At 38.0% G+C, this 26,470-nt stretch overlaps 1 protein-coding gene across 2 annotated transcripts in view; it reads left to right on the forward strand.

Moving 5' to 3' along the window:
• The window catches only part of LOC126966830 (lysosomal acid glucosylceramidase-like), a 44,057-nt gene that overhangs the window by 3,108 nt on the left and 14,479 nt on the right, over positions 1 to 26,470 (forward strand). For both annotated transcript variants that reach the window (XM_050811089.1, XM_050811098.1), the window contains exons 2-5: positions 12,577 to 12,704; positions 13,738 to 13,786; positions 16,272 to 16,410; positions 21,156 to 21,312. In XM_050811089.1, coding sequence (XP_050667046.1) covers positions 12,577 to 12,704; positions 13,738 to 13,786; positions 16,272 to 16,410; positions 21,156 to 21,312 — 473 coding nt within the window. The remainder of the gene's footprint in view (positions 1 to 12,576; positions 12,705 to 13,737; positions 13,787 to 16,271; positions 16,411 to 21,155; positions 21,313 to 26,470) is intronic.

Consider the following 26,470-nt stretch of genomic DNA (forward strand, 5'->3'; position numbering starts at 1 on the left):
TCAACTTACTGATCTCTTAAACCTTTGGGAAAAATATAGGGACAGTTTTTCAGACGACATTAAACGGCAACTTGAAAGAGAATTGCAAAATGGTGCGGAGTTATTCAATAATGAGGTGTTTAACAGAGGCTTGATATTGATTGAAGATGTAGTTTTAGCACAAGCTGGAAAACATTTGGATCAATTCGGTTTACCTAAACCAAAAAGATCTGCAGTAAACCTGGATAATCGCGAATATCTACGACAGACAAATTATGACCCTTGCGCCCTGCGAGAGGTAGTATTGCATCACGAGGAATTATTGACAGACGAACAGGCAAATATTTATCAACAAATTCTAGCCAGCATTGATAGGGAGATTGTGGACATTTTTTTCTTAGATGCTCCTGGTGGCACTGGAAAAACTTTTCTTATAAATTTAATATTAGCAAAAGTAAGAAATAACCGGGGTATTGCTGTCGCGTCATCAGGAATCGCTGCCACACTACTGGAGGGAGGTAAAACTGCTCACATGGCTTTCAGGCTGCCTTTTGAATTACTTTCTTTTTTTACAGACTTATTAAATCTTAATCATACTGAAACTCCATTGTGCCATATCCCAAAACAAAGCAACGCAGCACAAGTGTTGCGCGATTGCAAAATTATAGTTTCGGACGAAAGCACTATACCACACAAGGGGGCCTTTGAAGCGTTAAATAGAAACCTAAAAGACATCCGAGGGAACAACTTTACGATGGGAGGGGTCACAGATTAATAAGGTGGAGACTTTCGTCAGCCTCTGCCCGCAGTACCGAGGGGAACTCGGGCTGACGAAGTCAAAGCACGCATTAAGGCGTCAAATATTTGGCCTTTAATTAAAAAACTTGCTAGTGTATCTTAAGGGCGACGTGTGCGCCGGGGAATTCTGAATAGAGAATATCCGATAACTGAGGGCAAAATTGTAATTCCACCAGAACTTGCGTCAGTTGTGCACACCGTTCAAGACCTAATAGCCCGAATTTACCCAGATGTCCAAAACCTGCCCAATAAACCCAATGGAGTGGTTGTGTGAACGTGCTATCCTACGTGAAAGTCCTAAGAACGACCAAGCTTCTGTCATTAATGACACTTTTATTTTATTTTATTTATTAACATATATCAACTTACATTTAAATTACATTTATTTACTCGCCAAACGTTATGTTTATCGGCGAGACGCGCTCATTAATTTTATACATAACCTACTAATAATCTAATCATATACAAACATAACATAAAATGGTTCTAAAATTAAAGTATAACAATTCAAGCTGCGAATAACTATGTTATTATGATATATTATACTTATTACCTAATATTATCTAATAATACATTCTTAAGCTTTTTCTTAAGTAATCCAATTTTTATCTTGGGGGTATGTCTTAATATGTCTATATTATTAAATACATAGGGTACCATATATGTATCCGTACGTTTACCGTAATTATTTGATATTTTATTATTAACTAACTTTTGTTTCCTAACCCTTCTAGTATTATATTTATTATACAGAGTCTCTTTATACCTATCACTATAGTAGTATTCCACGCCTATTAAATATTCGACTTTCTGTTCAATCGGTAGTATTTCACATATACAAAATAACTTATTGTACTCTATTTTGCATGCTATTTTTACTTTATTACTTACTAAATATTTAATCAACCGAATTTGTAGATTCTTAATGTCTCTAATGTAAGATATAAATGTTCGCCCACACACTACCAAACCATAATTAATCAATGAGTCTTCAAGCGCGTAGTATACGACTTTTAATGTGTCTAAATTTAATATTTTCTTTAAGTGATAAAATTTTCCTAGTACAGATCTCAATTTATTACAAACATAAGATACATGCAGTGCCCAGTTAAAGTTTTTTTCAATGTTGAGACCTAAATATTTGAAATTTGTTACATATTTCAGCATCATACAATTACGATTGTGTTTATTCCTATGTAAACAATCATATGTGTGTCCTATTATGGTAAGATGCTCTCGGTTAATATGTTTTGGGTTTTTATTTTGTGGTGAATGTATATGCATGCATTTTGTTTTATTGAAATTAAGAATAATACCGTTGTCATCAGCCCACTTCGTGATATTTTCAAAGTCGATCTGCACGTTTTTTTGTACAATAGAGATATCTTTTGACCGGTATATTACACACATATCATCCGCATACATAAATACTTGACAGGTTTTAACTACGTTTGCCACACTATTGACATGCATTACATACCCTACTGGCGCAAATACTGATCCGGTCGGGACACCTAAACTCACTACTGCGTCCTCCCCAGCGACTCCATTTATCATAGTACGTATTTTCCTATGAGCCAAATAGCTTCTAAGCCAATTATTAGTAGGGCCACGTATCCCGCATTCATGCATGGCCTGTAGTAGTATATTATGGTCCAGAGTGTCGAAAGCCTTTTTGTAATCAATAAAGAGCGCTATCAGCTGTTCACCTGAGTCTAATGCTTCATTTACATACTCGGCAAAGCTGGTAAGAGCAGTGGCAGTGCTCCTTCCTTTTCTGAACCCGTGTTGCGAGTCAGAGAGTATATTATGTGTTTCCAAGAATTTACTTACTTGTCCCACTATTATTTTTTCCACGATTTTATCAAATGCTGATAATATTGCTATAGGCCTATAGTTGGCGTATTCTATGTGGCTTCCGGACTTGTATATAGGGCGAATAATAGCACTTTTAAGCTGGTCAGGATATACGCCTTTCGTTAAACACATATTAATGAAATTAGCTAATATGGGACTTATTTGTTTTCTCAAATATTTAATATCTTGTACCCTTATTCCATCCAAGCCTGGTGATTTTCTACTTGATAATGAAATTATAATTTTTTCTACATCTGACGGCAATACCTTCATAAACCTGAAACTTACACTACTTTGACATACGTAGTCCTGTCTATCTAAAAATTTTGTTTTACATATATGTTTAATATCATGTATTTCTTTTGTAAAAGTCTGTGTAAAATTATTACAAATATTTTCGATGCTTTGTTCTTTCCCTAAATGTTTCATAATAACACTATCTAAACCAGTTTTATGCCGACCCAACCATTCATTTAAATTTTTCCATATTTTTCTAAAATCCCCATTACATTTTAATATTTCTGACTGTCGATATTTATTCTTTGCCTCAATAATTAATTTATTAACTTTATTTCTATACCGTGTGTATTCTAAACGCTTATTCATGTTTTTTGGTTCCGCTTTCCAAATTCTAAATAAGTAGTTTCTACGTATTAACATCGAATACAAGTTGTGATCTATCCATGGTTGTCTTAATCTTTTATTCTGTTCAGTTACAGTAACTTCACAGGCCTTATAAAAATTATTAAAAATACTACACAATAATTGAAATAATATTAGTGGACATTCTAATACATACAGTTGCGTCCAATCGTACACGTCAAACTTTCGTTGCAATAACTTATCACTAATAATTGTTCGCCTAATGACACTGTCTTTACTGCTTGATATTAAAGCGCGACTATCTCCTTCACTCTTAGACAAGTTTAATGACAGTCCTACTGCATGATGGTCCGACACGTGAGTTTCGAGTACAAATGAAGTTGCTTCACCGTCTACGTACGAGTATCTCGCTCGTACCCACACGTGATCCAAGCACGACGTGTCACTCCGCCCGTCCACTATCGCTTCGCGTGTAACTTCACTGCTGGGTAATACGCATTGAAGGCCCCATTCACACAGGCTGTTTTTGTATTTCGTCGTTACTGGGTTTGTGATCCCGTTCAGAGTATTTATGTTTGTGGATTTTGTATTTATTCCTTGCGCCTCGAAGGCAAGAGTATCCTTGGCGTATATTAATATACCTCCTCCTCTGGTTGTTTCTCTAGTCAATATATGAGTAACATATCCATTTATTTGGTAAAAAATCAATTCTTCCTTCTTAATATTTATTTCACTAAGGATTACTATATCTATTATATATTTACTTTCTTCTAATAATATAAGTATTTCATGATATTGTTTCCGAAGTGATCTTATATTTGATACAAAATATGACTGTGTCCGTCTGCCTGTCTAATGTCTACACTAAGTTTCTTCATATCAAGGTACCTTTTGTATGTAATATCATTAATTAATACTTCTTCTTCTAGAGAATCGAATGTTATAAATAATCACCTATTGTGTTCCGATCGTGCTAGCAACACTGAATTATTCCTTAATTTGTGATTTCTCAAATTTCTCTAAGTCTATTTCTGATCTTATGTTAAAAATTCGTATCTCTTCGCTATTTTTTTTAACTAATATATTGCCATTTTGTACCCAGATGTATAGATAACCTTTTGGTTTCAATTTATATCTCACCATCCACATAAGTTGACGTTTATACTTTGGCAGGGATTCGTTAATATATATTTGATCATTGTTATTATTATGTTAGATATTAGTATTAGTAATCTTCTTGTCCTTTTTCGCCATCATCCACATTCTACGAGTATTTTTAGACTTGAGTGTAGCTACAATAATTTTTGGCCGCGAGTCATTTTGTTTTTGTTGACCTACCCTCATAGCATCTTCGATATCATCCAGGCTTACATTAAATATTTTAGCTACACTTTGTACAACCGATATGGTGTTTTCATTAGTCTTCTCTTCTATTCCGTGTATTTCTATTTCTTTTTCCTTTCCTTTCACTTCTAAGTCTTGTACTCTTTCTTCTAGGGCTTTATTGCATTTTTCTAAATATATATTTTTTTGTTCTAGGGCCTTAATCTTCTTCTGAGACTCTTCTTTGTATTCCAATAATTGTTAGTACATTTCAGCATAGAACTCGACACTATTGGTCAGGTCCCCCAATTTCTTTTCAACGCTGAAGGCGTTCGAAGGCGCAGAACTTCAATACAACTCTGTGGACTCTGTAGTAAATATGGATGATGCTGTTCAGTATCCTGTGGAATTCTTGAATGCACTCAACCCGCCTGGACTACCAACTCATAAACTTGTCCTTAAAGTGGGTGCTCCAGTAATGTTACTGTGTAATCTGAACCCTCCCAAGTTGTAGAACGGGACCAGGTTGCATATAAAAGCGTTACATAATAATGTGGTAGAGGCCATTGTCATTACTGGTTGCGCTAGAGGTGAATCCATGTATATACCACGCATACCTCTAATACCATCTAACTACCTGTTTGAATTTAAAAGGTTGCAGTTCCCCCTTAAGGTCTGTTTTGCAATGACTATTAATAAATCACAGGGTCAGTCGTTAAAACGGCAGGGGTTGACCTAAGGGGGGGGGGGGGGGGTGCTGCTGCTTCTCACACGGGCAGCTTTACGTGGCTTGTTCTAGAGTAAGTTCGCCGAGCAGTTTGGTCATACACAGCACCTCAATGCAGAACCACTAATGTAGTGTATAAGGAAGTACTATAGCTAATGCAACAACAATAACATGTATTTACAATAATGCATTGTAATTTGTAGTATCACTTTGTTAGTAAACTTCAGCAAAATTCTACCACCATAGCGAAAATAGCGAATAAACCTTATTCATTAACCTGCCTGCTAGAGTCTGTCAAGCCAGTCGTATCATCGTTGTAAATAGCTACGATATAAACGAGTTCCACGCGGACGAAGTCGCGGGCAGAAGCTAGTATTATTATAAAACATGCGATAATAAAACAAAACTTGTAATAAATTACCGATAATTTGTAAACCAATAGGGCAATAAAATCAATACCATTTCTCAAGCGGCATGCAAAGGAAGATCACAGAATTCTTAAAGAGAAAGTTGTTGCTATTAAGCAACATTTTAATTCATTTCGTTACGACACTTGACTGATCCCAATACGGTGAAAACTGTATACCTTGCCTTATGCCAATCACTTTTGACCTATTGTATCCCTGTTTGGGGTGGAGCCCGCGTAACTATTATGTTAAGTCTGGAAAGAGCTCAAAGAGCTATTCTAAAGATAATGCTTTATAAACCTATCCGATACTCTACCAACCTCCTTTACTCAGAATGCCAAGTTTTAACGGTCCGGCAACTAGATATTCTTCGGAGTGTATTAAGAAAACATGCGATCCTACCCCTCAACGTGACTCTTCTTGAACGACGCTGCACTTAAATATGTCCCATAATAAAATGTAAAACGGCCTTCGCAAAACGTCAATATGATGCTCTCTCCTCTAAGCTTTACAATAAGATTCATGAGAAGACTTTTATCTACACACTAAGCAATTTTGAGGTAAAAAAGAAAACCACCACTTATCTTAAACAATTATCATATTCAGAAACGGAAAGTCTACTGTAACCTACTCACTAAGAATTACACACACACACACACACACACATACATTTAACATTTAATTTTTATTTTTTAATTTTGTTTCGTTTGTCATTGTCATTTGTCGAGGAATTTTTCAATGTTCAATGTATTATTACAATTAGCGATAAAAAGATGTAAATAATTGGCATTATGTAATAAATATTGTACATTTAGTAATTTAAGTTATTTGCAGTGAGTGTAAAAGAAAATGAAATAAAGTATTATTATTAATGTGCAAAATGATCAAGTTTATGCTTAAAGCTCTATAGAAGATTTTCAATTAGTTAGCAGAGTACGACTTGAGCATTACCCGGCTTCACAAATGGTTTGGTGAAAAAGGTGTCAAAAAACAGCACTGCTATAATGATACGATTTTTGAGGAGGTAGTTAAGGATCTTAACAATCCTATGTTCCGTAACCAAAAATGACCCTTTTAGCAAGATTCATTGCCGGGTTATAAAGCTTGATTCACATGGGAAACATTAGTAGGACTAGTAGGATATAAGGAATCTTCAAACTTCATCTATATCATTTCTGTCTTCATCAGAGCTGAAGACTGGCCGTCATCTAGTTACAATCTTTATCCAGTGGACTATGATTGATAAAAAGTTAAGAACTATTGTAAGCCCTACCATGATAATTTGGAGTCCCTACCACAGTCTATAGATAGAAAGTAAGATACTTACAAATATAATCAACGTATATCTAGAGATATACACAACCACCTGAACAAGCCGGATTCAGAAGAAACTATTCAACTTGCGACCAACTTGCGACAAAGCATTCAACAAATTAATATTGGAAAAAACTAAAGAATACCAATTAACCCTATATATAGCATTCATAGATTTTACAAAAGCTTTTGACAGAATAGAACATCAGTCTCTATGGAAAGCATTAGAAGCGGATGGAAAACCAGAACGATATATAAAAATAATGAGAAAGATATTATAAACAAATAGCGTAGCACTTATAAAACGAGTCAAAGGGTAATAAATTCACACTTGAGAGAGGAGTTTACTCTTCTTAGCAAGGGGACCCCATGTCCTTAAAACTGTTCAACTCCGTCCTTCAAAATATATTTTTAAAGCTTGGCAATAAATTGGAAGACCTAGATATAAAGATAAATGGTCAACAGCTTACAAATTTACCATTTGCAGACGATGTGGTAGGTACTATTTGCTAACACAATCCTGAACTTAAAAACAATTATTCAGGATTCACAATAAGAAAGCAAAAAAACAGGACTATTGATGAACATGAACAAGACCAAGTTAATGGGAAGTATTGAGAAACCTATATGTATAAATAATTAATTACAAACAATATCATTCAATAATTGGCAAGAGAAATTGAACAACAAATTCAACAAAGTTGGAGTAAATATTCTAATATTCAATTCACTTTAGACAGTAGTCTAAAGTTAAGAGATATACCTCTGTTTTTAAAAATGTTTTAAATTTACGGCCAACTTGTTGAGATAATTCGTAAATATTCCTTTATTTCATCTATTCGGTAATTAAGGCTTCTATATACTAACCCCCTTATTCATAATGGTCCGCCAACTTTAAACAGCCGCTAAGGAGTGTTTTTTCTCATTCTGACTTAGGTCAATAGAAGAAGACAGAGTGCGAATTAGCAATGCTTTAAGTTATCAGACTATTATGAATAAGAGGGTAATAGATTACAATTATTTTAATGAAGTTAACTTTACTTCTACTTTACTTTAATTTACTATTTTAAAAAAGTAAATTAAGATTTACGATATAGATAAAGTTTGAAGATTCCTTACATAAATTTATAATTCAGAGTAGTAAATTAATAGGTATAATTATTTAACGCAACAACAAGAAAAACTAAAAAAACGATTATAAAACGAATTATTACATAAGCAACTAATTATGAAATGCAACATAGGCAGGTATGTATGTTGAATTGTTATTATTTATTGAAATATTTGTCCATAATAGGTACTTGATAATATTTGTCGAATTGTCATATATGTGTATCAAATATTTATTTTCAATAATATATTATTGAAAATAAATATTTGATACAATACTTATTTAAATGTAAATTAACTGATAAGTTAAATGCAAAATAAATTGTTAAAGTTACATTTTACAATGTACTAGTTGAGCCCGCTACTTCGTCGCTGTGGAGTTTGTACCTACTGTCTAATCTTATTACATATTTAAAATCTTTGGCAGATAATACGACAATTTACAGTACAATTTTGGTGCTTGTTTAGAGGACTACTACTAACATATAGACTGAAAAGTTTTTAGGCTTCCAATGAAACGGAACCCTTAGGGACTACGCGCACTTATTCAGCTCCATTCGCGTTTCGCTGAACGATTTTGGTCACACTTATACAGCTCTGCTTCTATCAGCCGCGTACGGAACTTTAAATCACGTCTGCACCCTTTAATCTTTGCGTGCACAATTATTACGTCAAATCAATGCAGGAACAATACAGGTCGCAACTTGTCGACAAGGAGTCGCGAACCATCTCTGTAAAGAACCAGCGCTGTACGCGGCGGAACAGCACCGAACGCATTCGCATAATAAAAACACATTTATCCTCATTTTATGCTGGGTTGCCTCGAAAGCTGAATGGACGCGGAAAGCTGAATCGACGCGTACACGTCTCCATACAAAATTGTTGTTTTCTATGGACAAAAGCTGAAAAGATCTGAATAAGTGCGCGTAGTTATAGTAATTGATCATCATTATCATCAGCCGGAAGACCTCCACTGCTGGACAAAGGCCTCCCCAAAAGAAGCAAGCATTAAGCATCGCTTAGTTTTCATTAAATTTATCTATTTAGATTCACTAGTGGTAATTACAATATTATATATATAACTAGCTGACCGGACAGAAGTTGTTCTGTTCATAATAAAAAAATACTGTTTTTTATGAATTTGTCAATAATATTTCATAACACCAAGAATTATTTTGTAAAATATGTTCCCTGTCAATGACTTTCTATATTATGTATAGAACGTCATTGCTCCCTGTTGTTAACTATAATGAAATTGTTTTACATCAGAACTGTCAAACCGTGCGTCAATAAATTCTCTGATAGAAAATATGTCCATGCAAAACAAATACGTGAATTAAAAATAATTATGGGTCTCAAAACGAAATAAAAACTATCCTAATTCTCAAGTTGGACTAAACTGCACTCGATGAAGTAATACCCATTAAAATCCGTTCATTAGTTTAAGAGTCCATCGGCGGACAAACAACGTGTCACGTAATTTATATATATTAAGATTATGCTAAGTTACAAAGCTCTTATTAGTAAATGTATTATCTTTTAAGATGAAAACCGCATGCGAAAATTTGTGTGAAAGAGTTGTATAAATTATAAAACAACAATTCTATGATCTAACGAAATTAAGATTATAATAAACCTTGGTAAGAACGTGCTGTTATTCATAAGATTGTAAGATTATTTAGTAGATTCATAAGCTGTTAAGAATAATCTTGAAGCGCAAGTGAAATAGAGAAAAGGGGGAATTTATACTAAATACATTTGTGTCAAGGACATTGAAAATTGTGTTTGAACTATAAAAAAATAGTTTAATTTTTTTTCCTCTGGAGTTCTCCTTGACGCCAGTAAGTAACTGATGATCGTTAACAGAAGGATTGGAAGGTACTACATACAAGGTATAACAACCATCACGTTTTGTTTTGTTACAATGAAGTTCTTATACAAACATAAACTTGTTATGCCTGCAACTCGGCTAGGAGAGTTAGTAAGTCTTTTGTGGGGCGATGTATATGCTTTTACAACGAGATCCCAGAAAATATTCAAAACAAAAGCATTACGATATTCAAAAGAATTGTTAAAAAACGTTTGTGTGGTAAAGGTTCCTATAATTACATCACGGACTAGTAAAAAAAAAGAACTCCGTGTCACCATACATAACAGTGAGGCACCAAAACAAGCCGGTAAACGTGTAAATACATAGCCCCACGCATACACTTATACTAATACAAGCCAATCGGCCTCCATTATGAGATTTGCCATCGTCTGTGACAGATCAGTTTGCGTCGCAATAAAATATTTAAAAAATGCCGTCGTGCATCGTGAAAATGTGTAAAAACTATAATATAAAAGTATTTGTGGATATATGATTATTTAACGGAGAAAAAATTGTATAACTGGTATACCCCGTTACCGCACACACACTAGCATAAAGGTGGTTCACTTGCTAATATCACGGCGCGGAGTCCTTCTTTTTTTATTAGTCCGTGGTCGTTAGTTTGGTAGTCCGTCATTTGTTCTTTGTAAACATATTTATGATGAAAAAAAAAAGCCCGCTGAGTATGTTGCGTCCTTTCTTCAAGTCAAAACACGTCGTCAAAATCGGCGAGCAGCTTTCCAGTTACCCGACCGGAACACGCAAGTTCTGGTCGTTGTCGAAAGCTGCTCTTGGTAACTTCAGCCAGCCGTCCATGCCGCCGTTGCACATGAGGAATGACACCCTGGCCCATACGGCAAAAGAGAAAGCCGATCTCTTGTGCACTCTTTTCGCCTCCAACTCGACTCTTGACGACAACGGAAAAACACCGCCGACCATCCCGCGGTGTCAGAGCTCTATGCCTGAAGTACAGTTCAGACAGAAAACTGTTAGGCGAGCTCTGTTTTCGTTGGACGTCAGGAAGTCGAGCGGGCCCGATGGCACTTCTCCAATCGTGCTTAGAACGTGTGCCCCTGAGTTGACGCCGGTGCTAACGCGTTTATTCCGGCACTCTTATTCTAAAGGCGTAGTACCTGACTCATGGAAGTCAGCCCTTGTCCATCCGATCCAAAAAAAAGGAGACAGTTCGGATCCGGCAAACTACAGGCATATTGCTATTAGCTCCCTGCTCTCCAAAATCATGGAGAGCATAATTAGCCGTCAGCTCTGGGTCACCAGTTGATCAACGACCGACAATACGGGTTTCGCCATGGTCGGTCGGCAGGTGATCTTCTGGTATACCTAACACATAGATGGGCAGCCTCCAGCTTCCTCACTGGGCGCAGCATACAGGTCGTTGTCGACGGATATTGCTCGAACCCGAAGCCCGTGAATGCTGGAGTGCCCCAAGGCTGTGTGCTGTCTCCCACGCTGTTTCTTCTGCATATCAATGATATGTTGGACACCTCCAACATTCATTGCTATGCAGACGATAGCACTGGTGATGCCGTATACACTGGCCATGCAGGTCTCTCTCGGGAAATCGTCGACCAATGCCGGGAGAAACTTGTGTCTTCTATCGAGTCCTCTCTTGAGAAGGTCGCGGAATGGGGAAAATTGAACCTTGTCCAATTTAACCCCCAGAAGACTCAAGTTTGCGCGTTTACCACAAAAAAAACCCCATTTGTCGTATCACCGCTCTTCGAGAACACTTCTCTTAAAGCCGCACCTAGTATCGGAATACTGGGTCTCGAAATCTCGAGCGATTGCCAATTTCGTGGTCATCTGGAAGGCAAAGCCAAATTGGCTTCAAAGAAACTGGGCGTCATTAATAGAGCACGGCAATACTTCACACCGGCCCACATACTAGCGCTCTACAAAGCGCAGGTCCGGCCACACATGGAGTATTGCTGTCATCTCTGGTCTGGCGCACCCCAGTATCAGCTCGATCCATTTGACCGCGTGCAATGCAGAGCAGCTCGAATTGTTGGGGACCCAGTGCTCTGTGAACGGCTGGATCACTTGGCGTTGCGTAGAGACGTCGCTTCATTGTGTGTCCGCATTTATCACGGGGAGTGTTCCGAAGAGCTGTTTAACCTGATTCCTGCCGCCGAATTCCACCTTCCCACGACATGCCACAAGTTAGGATATCATCCTCACCATCTGGATGTGTGGCGGTCGTCCACAGTGCGGTTTTCTAGGAGCTTTCTTCCACGTACTACAAAGCTGTGGAATGAGCTTCCTTGTGCGGTGTTTCAGGGACGATACGACATGGGTACCTTCAAAAAGAGCGCGAACACCTTCCTTAAAGGCCGGCAACGCTCCTGTGATTCCTCTGGTGTTGCAAGGGATTGTGGGCGGCGGTGATCACTTAACAACAGGTGACCCGTACGCTCGTTTGTCCTCCTATTCCATAAAAAAAAAAATCTTGTCAGGTCTGAGGCATTCGTTTTGGAATGGGTGGTAGTTTTTGACTTACAATAAGTGACGTCACATCCTATTTTGAATAAAAATATTTGAATATTAATATGATAATTTAATTATTGTAGATAAGCCGTGTGCTGCAAAGAATATATCCGGACAATCTGTAGTATGTGTTTGTAACGCAACATACTGTGACGAGCTACACAGATCACTACCTACAAAACAAACCTTCTATGTCTATACAACTTCTGAGGTAGATTATATTATATATTATATTATATATATTTATTATAGTATATTCTAGATCATTCAGGATTAAACTAGTTTTATTAATATTAAACGTGTTTATAAACAGGCAATAACAGCTAGATTATATAGATAGATAGCAGGCATAAAGCGCATTTATTTTCTAGAAATTGATTGTTTTTGATGTCACTTTAGCACTACCGCTTTGGAAACAAAGGCTGCTCTGAGCGAGAAGAAACGGCGCAAGAAACTCTACCAGCATTCTTTCATGATCATCAAGTGTTTCAACAAGTCCAGAAATACTTGTAATGTTGGTATTAGATCGTTTCTTGGACAATTTGATATAATCGGAGTCGATATATCGATAGACATTCAGTTCTGTTTACAACTCAAATAAACATTATTTTCAATAAGGTTTTTTTATGAAAATAAGTGACGGGCAGGACGTTCAGTTGATGGAAATTGATACGCCCTGCCCATTACAATGCAGTGCCGCTCAAGATTCTTGAAAAACACAAAAATTCTGAGCAGCAATACAATTGCGCTCGTCACATTGAGACATAAGATGTTAGTCTCATTTGCTAAGTAATTTCACTAGCTACGACACCCATCAGACCGAAACATAATAATGTTTACACATTAGTGCTTCACGGTAGAAATATACGCCGTTGTGGTACCCATAATCTAGCCGGAATCCTGTGCCTCCCACTGGTAATAAAATTAAACCAAGCGCTTTTGAATTGATGAAGTAATACGAATCTATTGTATGTTTGATAAAAGTAGAGCTCGTGAGAACACACAAGAAAATGCTCAGTGTTCTTCCTAATGAAAAGAGACTTTCTTCAATTCAAACCACATCTTGGAAGTAAAAAGCAACTTATTTTGCTCCACATCATCTTGCTCATCGCCTTGAAATTGACGTCATTCTAAAATGATTAATTCGCTCGTAGCTTCTTTTATGATAATAAGGGACGAGACGAGCAGGACGTTCAGCTGATGGTAGTTGATTTTGAATTTTATTAACCCATTAAATATTTCAGAGTGGACTCAGATTTAAAAAAGTTGCCCATACATTTAAAGATGAGTGCGGTAAGTAAATAATATTATTTATCTGTTTATAATTGTATTAGAACTTTTAATTATGCATACTAAAATATTCAATTAAAATCCACGTTTGATTATAACTAAACCGTGAACCAAATAAAATCTTGTTTATTGCGTAAATATATATTCAACTGTATGATTTTTAAAACAATATACTGTAACTGTATTAACAATACTTAACATGATAATATGAAGATAAAAGTATGACAATTTTTTTTATATGTATATAAGATGGGGCAAACGGGCAAGAGGCACACGGAATGGGGAGAGGTGAGGCAAGGCAATCGCTCATGGACATCCGCAACAACAGGTGTCAAAAAATGTGTTGCCGGCCTTTAAGGTGGGAGTATGCTTTTTTCTTGAAGGTACTTAAGTCGTATCTGGTCGGGAAAACCGCAGCCGGTAATTGATTCCACAAAGTGGCTGTGCGAGGCAAGAAATTTCTTCAAAAACGCGGTTGTGGAATGCGTGACGTCAACGTGATGAGGGTGGTACTTTGCACGTAATGTACGGTGGTGGATTTCGGCCGCTAGAATCAACCCGAAACAGCTCCTCTTAGCACTCCCCGTGATAAATGTGGTAGAAGATGCAGAGAAAACCCACATCTCTACGCAATGCCAAAGAATCAAGCCGATTGGAAATTACTTGATCGTCGATAATTCGTGCAGCTCTTCGTTGTATGCGGTCAAATGGATGAAGCTAGTACTGGGGAGCACCCGCCTGAGGTGAGAACAGTACTCCATGTGAGGCCGAATTTTTGCCTTATAAAGTTGCAGGCGGTGGCTTATAGTGAAGTACTGTCACGCCTTACTGGGTACACCAAGCTTTTTAGAGGCCAGTTTGGCCTTCTCTTCCAAGTGACCACGGAACTGAACGTCGCTCCATATATCGACGCCAAGTATGCCAATACATGCTGTGGCAGTTAGAGGAGTGATCTCGTATCGAGGGGATACGACAAAGGGAGACTTTTTAGTGGCGAACGCACAAACTAGTGTCTTCTTGGGGTTGAATTGGACTAAATTTTGTCAGCCCCATTCCGGGACTTTGCAAAATGTTGAATATTGAAATTTCCATAGTCTCGATTTCTGACACAAGCTTGTTCCGGTTTTCGTCGACGTTATCCCGGGACAGTGGAGGAAGCAAACCCTGTGTTGTCGTATGCAATGAATACTGCTGATTTGCACCATATCATTGGTATGCAGAAGAAACAGGGTAGGGGATAGCACGCAGCCTTGCGTAACACCAGCGTTTATAGGTGTTAAATCTTTTTGGCTGATCGGAGCATGACCGTTGATGCTCCGATCAGCCAAAACGCTAGTGACCCATTTGCACAACTTCTCGGGAAGCCCATAGGATTTCAGTTTAGCTATAAGCGCTTTATGCCACACCCGATCGAAGGCCTTCGCTATGTCCAAACTCACCACAAACGTCTCTCCCTTCGACTCAACCGCTTGCGCCCATTTATGGGTGAGGTATGCAAGGAGATTACCAGCTGAATGACCCTGACGGAAACCGTACTGGCAGTCGCTGATCAGGTGCTCCTCTAGGTATCCGCATAGATGGCGGTTAACGCTAGGTGTTTATAAAAATTATAATTAATAATTATATTAATACGTTCTATATATAGGATATAGACTCAAGTTTGCGCGTTTACCACTAAAAAACCCCATTTGCCGTATCACCACTCTTCGACAACACTTCCCTTAACGCCTCGCCTTGTATCGGAATATTGGGTCTCGAAATCTCGAGCGATTGCCAATTCCGTGGCCATCTGGAGGGCTAAGCCAAATTGGCTTCGAAGAAGCTGGGCGTCATTAATAGAGCACGGCAATACTTCAAGCCGGCCCACATTCTAGCGCTCTACAAAGCGCAGGTCCGGTCACACAAGGAGTATTGCTGTCATCTCTGGTCTGGCGCACCCCAGTATCAGCTCGACCCATTTGACCGCGTGCAACGTAGAGCAGCCCGAATTGTAGTGCTCTGTGAACGGCTGGATCACTTGGCGTTGCGTAGAGATGTCGCTTCATTGAGTGTCTTCTACCGCATTTATCACGGGGAGTGTTCCGAAGAGCTGTTTAAACTGATTCCTGTCGCCGAATTCTACCTTCGCACGACACGTCACAAGTTAGGATGTCATCCCCACCATCTGGATGTGTGGGGGTCCTCCACTATGCGGTTTTCAAGGAGCTTTCTTCCACGTACTGCAAGGCTGTGGAATGAGCTTCCTTGTACGGTGTTTCCGGAACGATACGACATGGGTACCTTCAAAAAAAGCGCGTTCTCCTTCCTTAAAGGTCGGCTACGCTCCTGTGATTCCTCTGGTGTTGCAAGAGATTGTGGGCGGCGGTGATCACTTAACACCAGGTGACCCGTACGCTCGTTTGTCCTCCTATTCCATAAAAAAAAAAAATAGGAGACTAGCGGCTGAGAATATCATAATACTTTGATTTATAACATGTATCCTTTTCAGTCAACTGTAATCAAATCGATCTTGTACTGGACCTAAAGAGAACATACCAAAAAATACAAGGTTTTGGCGGAGCTGTTACCGATGCGGCTGGCATTAACTGGAAGAGTTTAAATACAGCATTACGTAAACTACTTACAAAGTAAGTTTTGCTTAGCGAAGAAATATATTACTGCCAAGATTTTAATTTGATCTCCATAAACTAATTTTTTCTTTATTTAATTAAACAAATTATTTGAGTTTGAGACATATTTTTAAGTCTCGTGCCAGATTTTGGCGAAACAACACGTCTTGAGGATGCCTCGTGTACAGGCGAAACACGTGTCGAATTGTTTAAAGACAAATATTGGCGGAATTAACACTAAAGAAAACTAAAATCATTTGCATAGTTATGGATTTCCGCAAAGTAACGCCTACTTCAATAAATTTTATTTATTTAATATTTATTTATTTGTTTAGTCGCACAAACAAATTATAATAAATTAAAATTAAGTAAAGCTGCTTAGATTGATTGGTCTCTGTGCGCTACAACTAGATACCGCACTACCTAAGACCAATAGCTATTTTGTTACGGCAACTATTACATGTTGGTATGCGTGGAATCTTGACACTCAATGGCATCTTTTAGATTTTGTAACATACGCTTCGTGTTATTTTACATTGAAATTAATAAAATACAAAATACTTACTGATGTTATGTGATCACAGTGTCTTTCTTATTTCTTGTTGTAGTTTTTTACAAAGTTTAACTACGCAACCCGTCATTTTAGTTTCAATTATTAGCAAAGTTTAACAGAACATGTGGCACGTCAACGTCACTCACACTCGAGACTGGTCCGAGTATGACCACCTGGGCGTAGTATTAGTTGCCGCACTTTGTGACTACGCCTGCGGTATCTAGTAAGAGTGCAGCGGAGACCAATCCTTAATCTAAGTAAAACATCTTACAACATTTACGCTCTTCTGTATTTAAGTAACTTGCTTGTTATAAATCAAAATTTTGAACATCTTAATAATACTTAAACATGAAAATATACCGAAATAATTGACAATATTATAAATTGGACTGTTATTAACTAATCATTATTATCATTATCTGTTAATGATTGTTTCACATAATATTTTTTTTCAACAATTGACTGAATATGTACATACATTTATTACAACTACCCATTAATTTACATTTACTTTTTTTTTGACTTACGGCCGTTCTTATTTATTTATTTATTAGAAAAGGCTTACCAACTAGACATACAATTAATATTATGACTACTTATAATGTAACATTTCTTATATTTAATATTTGTATATCTAACTTATAGGTATGCACAGCGTTGCCTTCATTTATTATTGTAAGTTAAGTAATACTATTACAATATGTCTTTACTATTTCTAAAAACTATAATTTTAGACATCCAAATTATAAGGGTTCAAAAGCGTATTTTTTTAAATTGCACAATGTATTAAAATTTATATCTATACTACTATTGTTCTCAATATACTATCTACAGATAGAGATAAATTACTACCTTCTACTGTCAGTAATTAGCTGTCAATAATTTGAAGCTGTCCCAATATACCCGGTAAGTCATTCTTATCGCCATATATTGGGACGAGTGAATTGCAATTTCCATACAAACTTTATATCGCTGGTAAGCTATACGTCGTCCCATTGACAGACAGCGTGTACGGATAAGATGAGTTACCGTCGACAAGTTTATTGGGACAGAAAAGTCAACGATAGTTACGATTTTTATCTCAAGTAAGAGATAGACTGAATATTGGGAACGGCCGTTAGGTACTCGTTAAAACATTGAGTATTTGACGTTTGAGTATTTTTTTTTGCGTCACTTTACATAATATATTGTAACTGAAATGAAAGTAAATGTTGATTGAAAAGAGTGGCAATAATTTTCTTGCCACTTCGTCTCATTATGGCTCCCATCCTTTCCGAAGTGGCTGTAAATATAAAAAGAAAAGAAAGCTGTTGGCATCCATAAGTGTAATTTCCTAGACAATACTTATAATATAATAATAATGTAATATAATATTGATACACTTTACACAAATTATCTTGCCCCAAACTAGGCATAGCCTGTATTATGGGTGCAAGACAACGATATATTTATTTATTTATTAAAAGGCATTTATTTTCTCAAAATTGATTCCTTTACAATTATTTTTGATGTCATTTCTAATAACTACTAGATACTACTACCGCTTCGGAAGCAAATGGCGCTCTGAGAGAGAAGAAGCGGCGCAAGAAACTCTCCCAGCATTCTTTTTTGCGCTCTTTTCAATAAAAATATACAATATTGTACAGTCATTTTTATCGCTATAAAATAATTACAATCTAGTCCCAGGCTATCCGATCATTTAGATATTCAGCAGTGGAGGAATAGGATTTACGACAGAGCCATTTTTTTTATAAAACATTTAAATTTATTTATAGATAATGTCTGAACAGTGGCTGGGACTTTATTATAGAAGTGTATACATTTACCCTTAAAGCTATTATGTATCTTATGATGCCTACTAGACTAAGTTACAAGCAATCCCTTATTTCTAGTGTTATAATTAATATTTATATATAATTATTTATTCAAGGTCCAATAACACAAGACAATTCATAAGATTGTAACATAAATTTCAAAAATCGTGTTCCTGCAATTACAGGTGAACACATCATGCACATACACATACAAACAATTTAGTTCTTAATTATAAAGTAAAAGTAAATTGAACTCCTATAACGCTAACATGTCAAAACAATATAAAAAGATAAATTATTCCACAAATCATTACAAGCTACACCGAAGAGCTGGCAGCTACCTCGGTCAAAGAATTAGTCCAGCTATTCAAAAGGGGAACGCTGCCAGTATCTTCGGAACCTTGCCAAAAGGGAATACTTTTAATAAATATATTTTTGCTATCATATTATATTTTTTAAGGTTTCTTTCTAGATTAAGATTCTGCTTCAAAAAAGTCTAAGCAACATGTACTAATTTAAATTTTGGGATGGTTTTTCACATTATAACGTTGTATTTTATTATTTAAAAAATATTTTTAGGGTCCTTTGATGTAAAAATTACAGCTGTTGTCTTTATAAGTTCTTTTAATAACAGAAATTAATAAAATTTGAATATACTGTAGAAACTAAGGTACATAAGCAACTAATAATAATAATTTTTTAACAAATGAAATTTCTAAGGAAAATGAATTTATTGTGAAAGAATAGGATAATTTAATACAAAGTATGGCCTCCTCTGCTATTCAGAACTTGTAGGCAACGATTAATCATCGAATTAATGAGACAGTTTATGTCACCTTGCGGTATTCGCTCCCAATGGAATTGTAGCAAATCCTTCAGCTGTTGGGTTGTTGTCAGTCCGTCCAAGTCCTTCAAAACACGTCTCTCGAGCATGTCCCATGCGTGCTCGATGGGGTTGATGTCTGGCGATTGTGCAGGCCAGGGCAAAACCTGGACGTTCTCCGTTGCCAACTATTGACTGGTTCGCTGAGCTGTATGTGAACGCGCATTGTCATGCATTAACGTAAAATCGGAGCCAAAGGTTTGTGCACATGGATGGACATAAGGTCTGAGAATATACTCAACGTAATTTTCAGTGTTCATGTTTCCGTTTACAAAAACGAGCTCAGTTCGCCTGTTCTTCATAATACCCGCCCATACCCTAACTGTTGAGCCGCTGTATGGATGAACTTCACCTGAGCCTTTCAGTATTTCCGGGCCGCTATTTCTAGTAAATCGCGACTCATCGGAAAACATAATTGTATCCCATTGTTCCTGGGTCCATGTTCTGCGTTCTCTACACCAATCATTTCGACGAGCGCGATTCCCATGACACCAATTGTGGTGGGCACCTAATTGGGCGTCGAGCTCGTAGGCCGTACTCATGCAGTCGATTTCGCACACTTTGGGGACTTACATCAACACCACTTGAATTTTCTAGCCTCAAACTTATCTCTGGAGCGGTTAACATCAGCTGGCGTCTTGCAATCAGTTTTATGTCCGGTACATCTTGCCGAGTAGTTGTACTCCTTTTACGGCCTGAATGCTTTTCAGCGGGTTCCCTTGTATTATTGTAGCGCTGCCAAAGACGACAAATACCACTTCTATGAATGCCAAAATGCCGAGATACCTGAGATTGATTACTTCCCGCTTTCAACATCCCTACAGCTCTTTGCATTTCATTTGCCGTCAAATGACGCAAATCGCCCCATGACGTAAAGAATATCTAACAATTAAATTTTGTCGCTGACGCTTTTAAACTTTATTTAAATGGTTGTAAAAATTATAAAATCAAGGCTAAACATAGCAATTAAAACGCACTTAAATTCAACCAAATTCCCTTTAATTTAATTTTATGAACAAAATAAATCATAATCGATTTGTTTTTTATAACCAGCCAGTATGTAATCAATAACAAAAAAGATTACATACCTATGCACTTTGAGTGAATAAAGACTTAGAAATTAATTCTTATAAATGGTAAATTTGTAATATTATGAATGTTGCTTAGACTTTTTTGATGTGTGTATTTTATAATAAATTCACCACTAATATGTAACGACAACAAATAGACGAAAATTAAATTAATTTTAATTTGTTTTTTCATCTGATATTAAGTGATCACCGACGCCCAAATTCTCCTGCACCAGAGACATCACAGCGTATATAAGGCCTTATATCATCATCATCAGCCGGAAGACTTCAACTACTGGACAAAGGCCTCCCGGTCAGTCCATCTAGTGGGGGGCCTACCAACACTGCGTCTTCCGGTACGAGGTCGCCATTCGAGGACTTTACTGCCCCAACGGCCATCTGATATATGTAGGCCTTATATTGATGGAGGGTTTATGTTTCAGGTCGTACTACAGTAAGGCAGGCTTGGAATATAACATGGCTCGCGTACCAATCGGTGGATGTGACTTTTCCACACATCCATACGCTTACAACGAGTTACCAGTCAATGATAAATATCTGAGTAATTTCACGCTGTCTCCAGAAGACTACAAGTACAGAGTTGGTATATTTACACTCGTAACAAATCTGCACTGTTCCTGAGTATAGCGAAAGTTATGGTTCTAATTAAAAGTGCTCAAGTTGGAGTCAGACTCGCCCATAAAGGGTTCCATAGCAGCAAGTAATATAATATAAAAGTTCTTGTAGTTCGTTGTAGCGATTTATGACGTATTAAAAAAAACTACTTACTAGATCTCGTTCAAGCCAATTTTTGGTTGAAATTTGCATGGTATTGTACATCATTTATTGATTTTACTTTCACATTCTCTTTTTTTAGAAGTTACCGGGGGGGGGGGGTACGTATTTGATTTTATGAGGAATAGATCCAACTCTTTAACCATGGACAGACCAAATAATCAACCGAAATCAAGACAACCGAGATCTGAAAAATATATTAAATTTTAGTAAAATAAGGAAAACTGTAAAAATAACGCAATCCCAAGACGGCTGGTCCCCGTGGGGTTGACTATGGACCAAATCCCCCCTTCGGTAATCAAATACAACAAAACAACCTCAAAACTTCGAGACAACTATAAAGGTAATAATAAACAATTATATATTGGAACACTTAACGTCAGAACTCTTAAAAGCCAAACAAGACTAGTAGAACTTACAGAAGCTCTGAGTGTAGTAAATTGCGATATTCTAGGACTGAGCGAGATTAAAAGAAAAGGTGAAGAAACTTTAGAGTTGAAACAACATATACTATATTACTATGGAGAAGATACACGAAAAAATGGAGTTGGGTTCCTGATAAATAAGAAATGGAAACAAAATATAGTAGAATTCAGATCATACTCTGACAGAATCGCTCTGGTCAAATTGCAGTTCTCCATCCAGCAAACAATTAATATACATCAAATTTATATGCCTACGAGTGACTATGAAGACGCAGAAATAATTAATATTTACAACAAATTAAGTACAATACTGGAACAAGCAGATGGCAGGACATTTATAATACAAGGAGACTTCAACAGTAAAATAGGCAAACAGCAAATGGAAGAAGAAAGAAAACAAATAGGTGAACATGGATTGGGTAACAGAAATCAGAGAGGACAAATGCTGTTAGATTTTTGTAGATCAAACAACCTCAAAGTAATGAATACCTTTTTCAAAAAACGAAATAACAGGAAATGGACTTGGATATCACCAGACTCAAAAAGTAAAAATTAAATAGATTTCTTCCTCTGCAAGTGTAAAACTGCTTTTGAAGATGTTGATGTGGTAAATAATCTGAATTTCTTTTCGGACCACGGAATGTTACGTTGTAAGATAACACTAAAGAAAGCAATAAACAGGAAAATACAATCTCCACATACAAAAGCATACAGTATTGCAAATCAGGAGGAGTATAACAAAAGATTAGAAAAATATATATCACAAATGAAAACAAAAGATAATATACAAATGTACTATGATGAAATTGAGGAAAGCATAAAGAAAGCAGAAAAAAATAATCTTCCTGATAACAAGTCAAATCAAAATGAGTTTTCTTATAAACTTAAAGAACTTATAGAAAAAAGAGCAAAACTAAACTTGAAAAGCAACAGAACAGAAGAAGAAAAAACACGACTAAAAGAAACTAACAAAACGGTCAAAAAACTTATTAGGAAGGAAAAGAGACAAACAAAAACTAATATTATCATAGAAACATTAAATATATCAGGATCAACTAAAACAATAAAACAAAGATTGTCACCTGGAAAGAAATGAATAGCTGGGCTTCAAAAAACGTCAAAAACAACAACAATAGAAATAAATAGAAAAGAAATACTCAATGTTGCAACAAGCTTCTACAAAAATCTATACACGAGTACAATTATGAAAGACCAAGATGATATTATGAAGCACTACCATGGCAATCAAAATAGCGATGATCATGAGAAAAGAAGTAGAAAGTGCGCTGAATTCACTAGACATAAACAAAGTACCAGGACCGGATAATATTAGGTCAAGAAGCTTAAAGGTAACATGTTATATTGGATGTCGTAACAGAACTCTTCAATAAAATTCACGAAGAAGAGAAGATACCAACCCAGCGGACACCAACAGAAATCTCTCTAATACATAAAAAGGGTAGTTTCAATAGCATAAATAACTACAGGCCCATAAGTATGATTACCAACCTATACAAAACCTTCTCAAAGATTTTAACAAAACGTATAAACACCTATCTAGACATACAACAGCCACCAGAACAAGCTGGATTCCGAAGCTCATACTCGACAAGTGATCACCTGGAATGTATCTAACAAATAATAGAAAAAGCTAAGGAGTACCAACAAACTATCTACATAGCATTCATAGACTTTATAATAAGGCCTTTGACTCTGTAGAGCACGGTGCAGTATGGAATGCGTTGAAGGCGGATGGAGTGCCAAATAAATACATAAGGATTATACAAAATATTTATCAGAACAGCACGGCACTGATTAAGCTGGAAACTAAAGGTGATATATTCAGAATCCAAAGAGGTGTCAAAGAGGGTGATCCAATGTCCCCTAAACTATTCAACTCAGTACTACAGCAAATATTTTTTCGACTCAAAAATAAATGGGAAAACTTAGGAATTAATATAAGTGGTCAAAACCTTACCAATCTAAGATTTGCTGATGACATAGTTATTTTCTCAAAAACACCTAAAGACTTACAGACAATGTTAGAACATCTAAAAGAAGAAAGCAAGAAATTTGGACTCATAATGAACATGGAAAAAACCAAAGTAATGATTTTTTTTTTTATGGAATAGGAGGACAAACCAGCGTACGGGTCACCTGGTGTTAAGTGATCACCGCCGCCCACATTCTCTTGCAACACCAGAGGAATCACAAGAGCGTTGCCGGCCTTTGAGGTACCCATGTCGTATCGTCCCGGAAACACCGCACAAGGAAGTTCATTCCACAGCTTTGTAGTACGTAGAAGAAGGCTCCTTGTAAACCGCATAGTGGAGGACCGCCACACATCCAGATGGTGAGGATGATATCCTAACTTGTGGCGTGTCGTGCGATGGTGAAATTCGGCGGCAGGAATCAGGTTAAACAGCTCTTCGGAACACTCCCCGTGATAAATGCGGTAGAAGACACACAATGAACGACGTCTCTACGCAACGCCTAGTGATCCAGCCGTTCACAGAGCACTGAGTCCCCGACAATTCGAGCTGCTCTACGTTGCACGCGGTCAAATGGATCGAGCAGATACTGGGGTGCACCAGACGAGAGATGACAGCAATACTCCGTGTGTGGCCGGACCTGCGCTTTGTAGAGCGCTAGAATGTGGGCCAGCTTGAAGTATTGCCGTGCTCTATTGATGACGCGCAGCTTCTTCGAAGCCAATTTGGCTTTGCCCTCCAGATGGCCACGGAATTGGCAATCGCTCGAGATTTCGAGACCCAGTATACCGATACTAGGCGCGGCTTTAAGAGAAGTGTTATCGAAGAGCGGTGATACGATAAATGGGGTTTTTTTAGTGGTAAACGCGCAAACTTGAGTCTTCTGGGGGTTAAATTGGACAAGGTTCAATTTACCCCATTCCGCGACCTTCTCGAGAGAGGACTCGAAAGAAGACACAAGTTTCTCCCGGCACTGGTCGACGATTTCCCGAGAGAGACCTGCATGGCCCGAGTATACGGCATCACCAGTGCTGTCATCTGCATAGCAATGCATGTTGGAGGTGTCCAACATATTATTGATATGCAGAAGAAACAGCGTAGGAGATAGCACACAGCCTTGGGGCGCTCCAGCATTCACGGGCTTCGGGTTCGAGCAATATCCGTCGACAACGACCTGTATGCTACGCCCAGTGAGGAAGCTGGAGGTCCACTTGCACAAGCTCTCTGGAAGCCCAAATGATGGAAGTTTTGAGAGGAGCGCCTTGTGCCATACACGATCAAAGGCCTTCGCTATATCCAAGCTAACTGCCAGGCCTTCCCCCTTGCTTTCAATAGCCGCCGCCTATCTATGTGTTAGGTATACCAGAAGATCACCTGCTGACCGTCCATGGCGAAAGCCGTACTATCGGTCGTTGATCAACTAGTGACCCTCTAGGTATACTAAAAGCTGGTGGCTAATTATGCTCTCCATGATTTTGGAGAGCAGGGAGGTGATAGCAATAGGCCTGTAGTTCGCCGGATCCGAACTGTCTCCTTTTGTTTGGATCGGATGGACAAGGGCTGACTTCCATGAGTCAGGGACTACGCCTTTGGAATAAGAGTGCCGGAATAAACGCGTTAGCACCGGCGTCAACTCAGGGGCACACGTTCTAAGCACGATTGGAGAAATGCCATCCGGCTCGCTCGACTTCCTGACGTCCAACGAAAACAGAGCTCGCCTAACAGTTTTCTGTCTGAACTGTACTTCAGGCACAGAGCTCTGACACCGCGGGATGGTCGGCGGTGTTTTTCCGTTGTCGTCAAGAGTCGAGTTGGAGGCGAAAAGAGCGCACAGGAGCTCGGCTTTCTCTTTTGCCGTATGGGCCAGGGTGTCATTCCTCATGTGCAACGGTGGCATGGACGGCTGGTTGAAGTTACCAAGAGCAGCTTTCGACAACGACCAGAACTTGCGTGTTCCGGTCGGGTAACTGGAAAGCTGCTCGCCGATTTTGACGACGTGCTTAGACTTCGCACGGCCGATTTGCCGCTTAAAAAATCTGGAGGCATGGTTATATTTCCTCTTAAGAACTTTGCAGTTCGGATCCTTTGTGCCCAGCGCCGCAACCCAAGTTCGATACGCCTGTTTTTTGCAGTCAGATGCTGCTTTAAGTGACGCATCGAACCAGGGCTGTGATCTGCCACCGATCGGTACTACAGATCTTGGTATAAAAATATCCATGCCCTGCAGTATCACATCGCCTACTGCAATGGCGCAGGCACTAGGATCATCCGAAGGGAAACAAACCTTGCCCCAAGGGTAGGACGCAAAAAAGGAACGCATCCTATCCCAACCTGCTGACTTGTATTGCCAAACGCGGCGGGCCGCTGGTGGTCTGCGACGTCGGCGTTGGATAGGCACTACACTCCTGACCAGGCAATGGTCGGACGTTCCGAGAGGGGCGTCGACAAAGACCTGGTAACCATCGGGATGTGTAGTCAGCAGATGATCTAATAAGGACGGCATGTGGCTATCCACATCCGGGAGCCGCGTTGGCGACTCAACCAATT

This window comes from Leptidea sinapis, chromosome 1 (assembly GCF_905404315.1).
Source record: "Leptidea sinapis chromosome 1, ilLepSina1.1, whole genome shotgun sequence".
Classification (NCBI taxonomy): Eukaryota; Metazoa; Arthropoda; class Insecta; order Lepidoptera; family Pieridae; genus Leptidea; species Leptidea sinapis.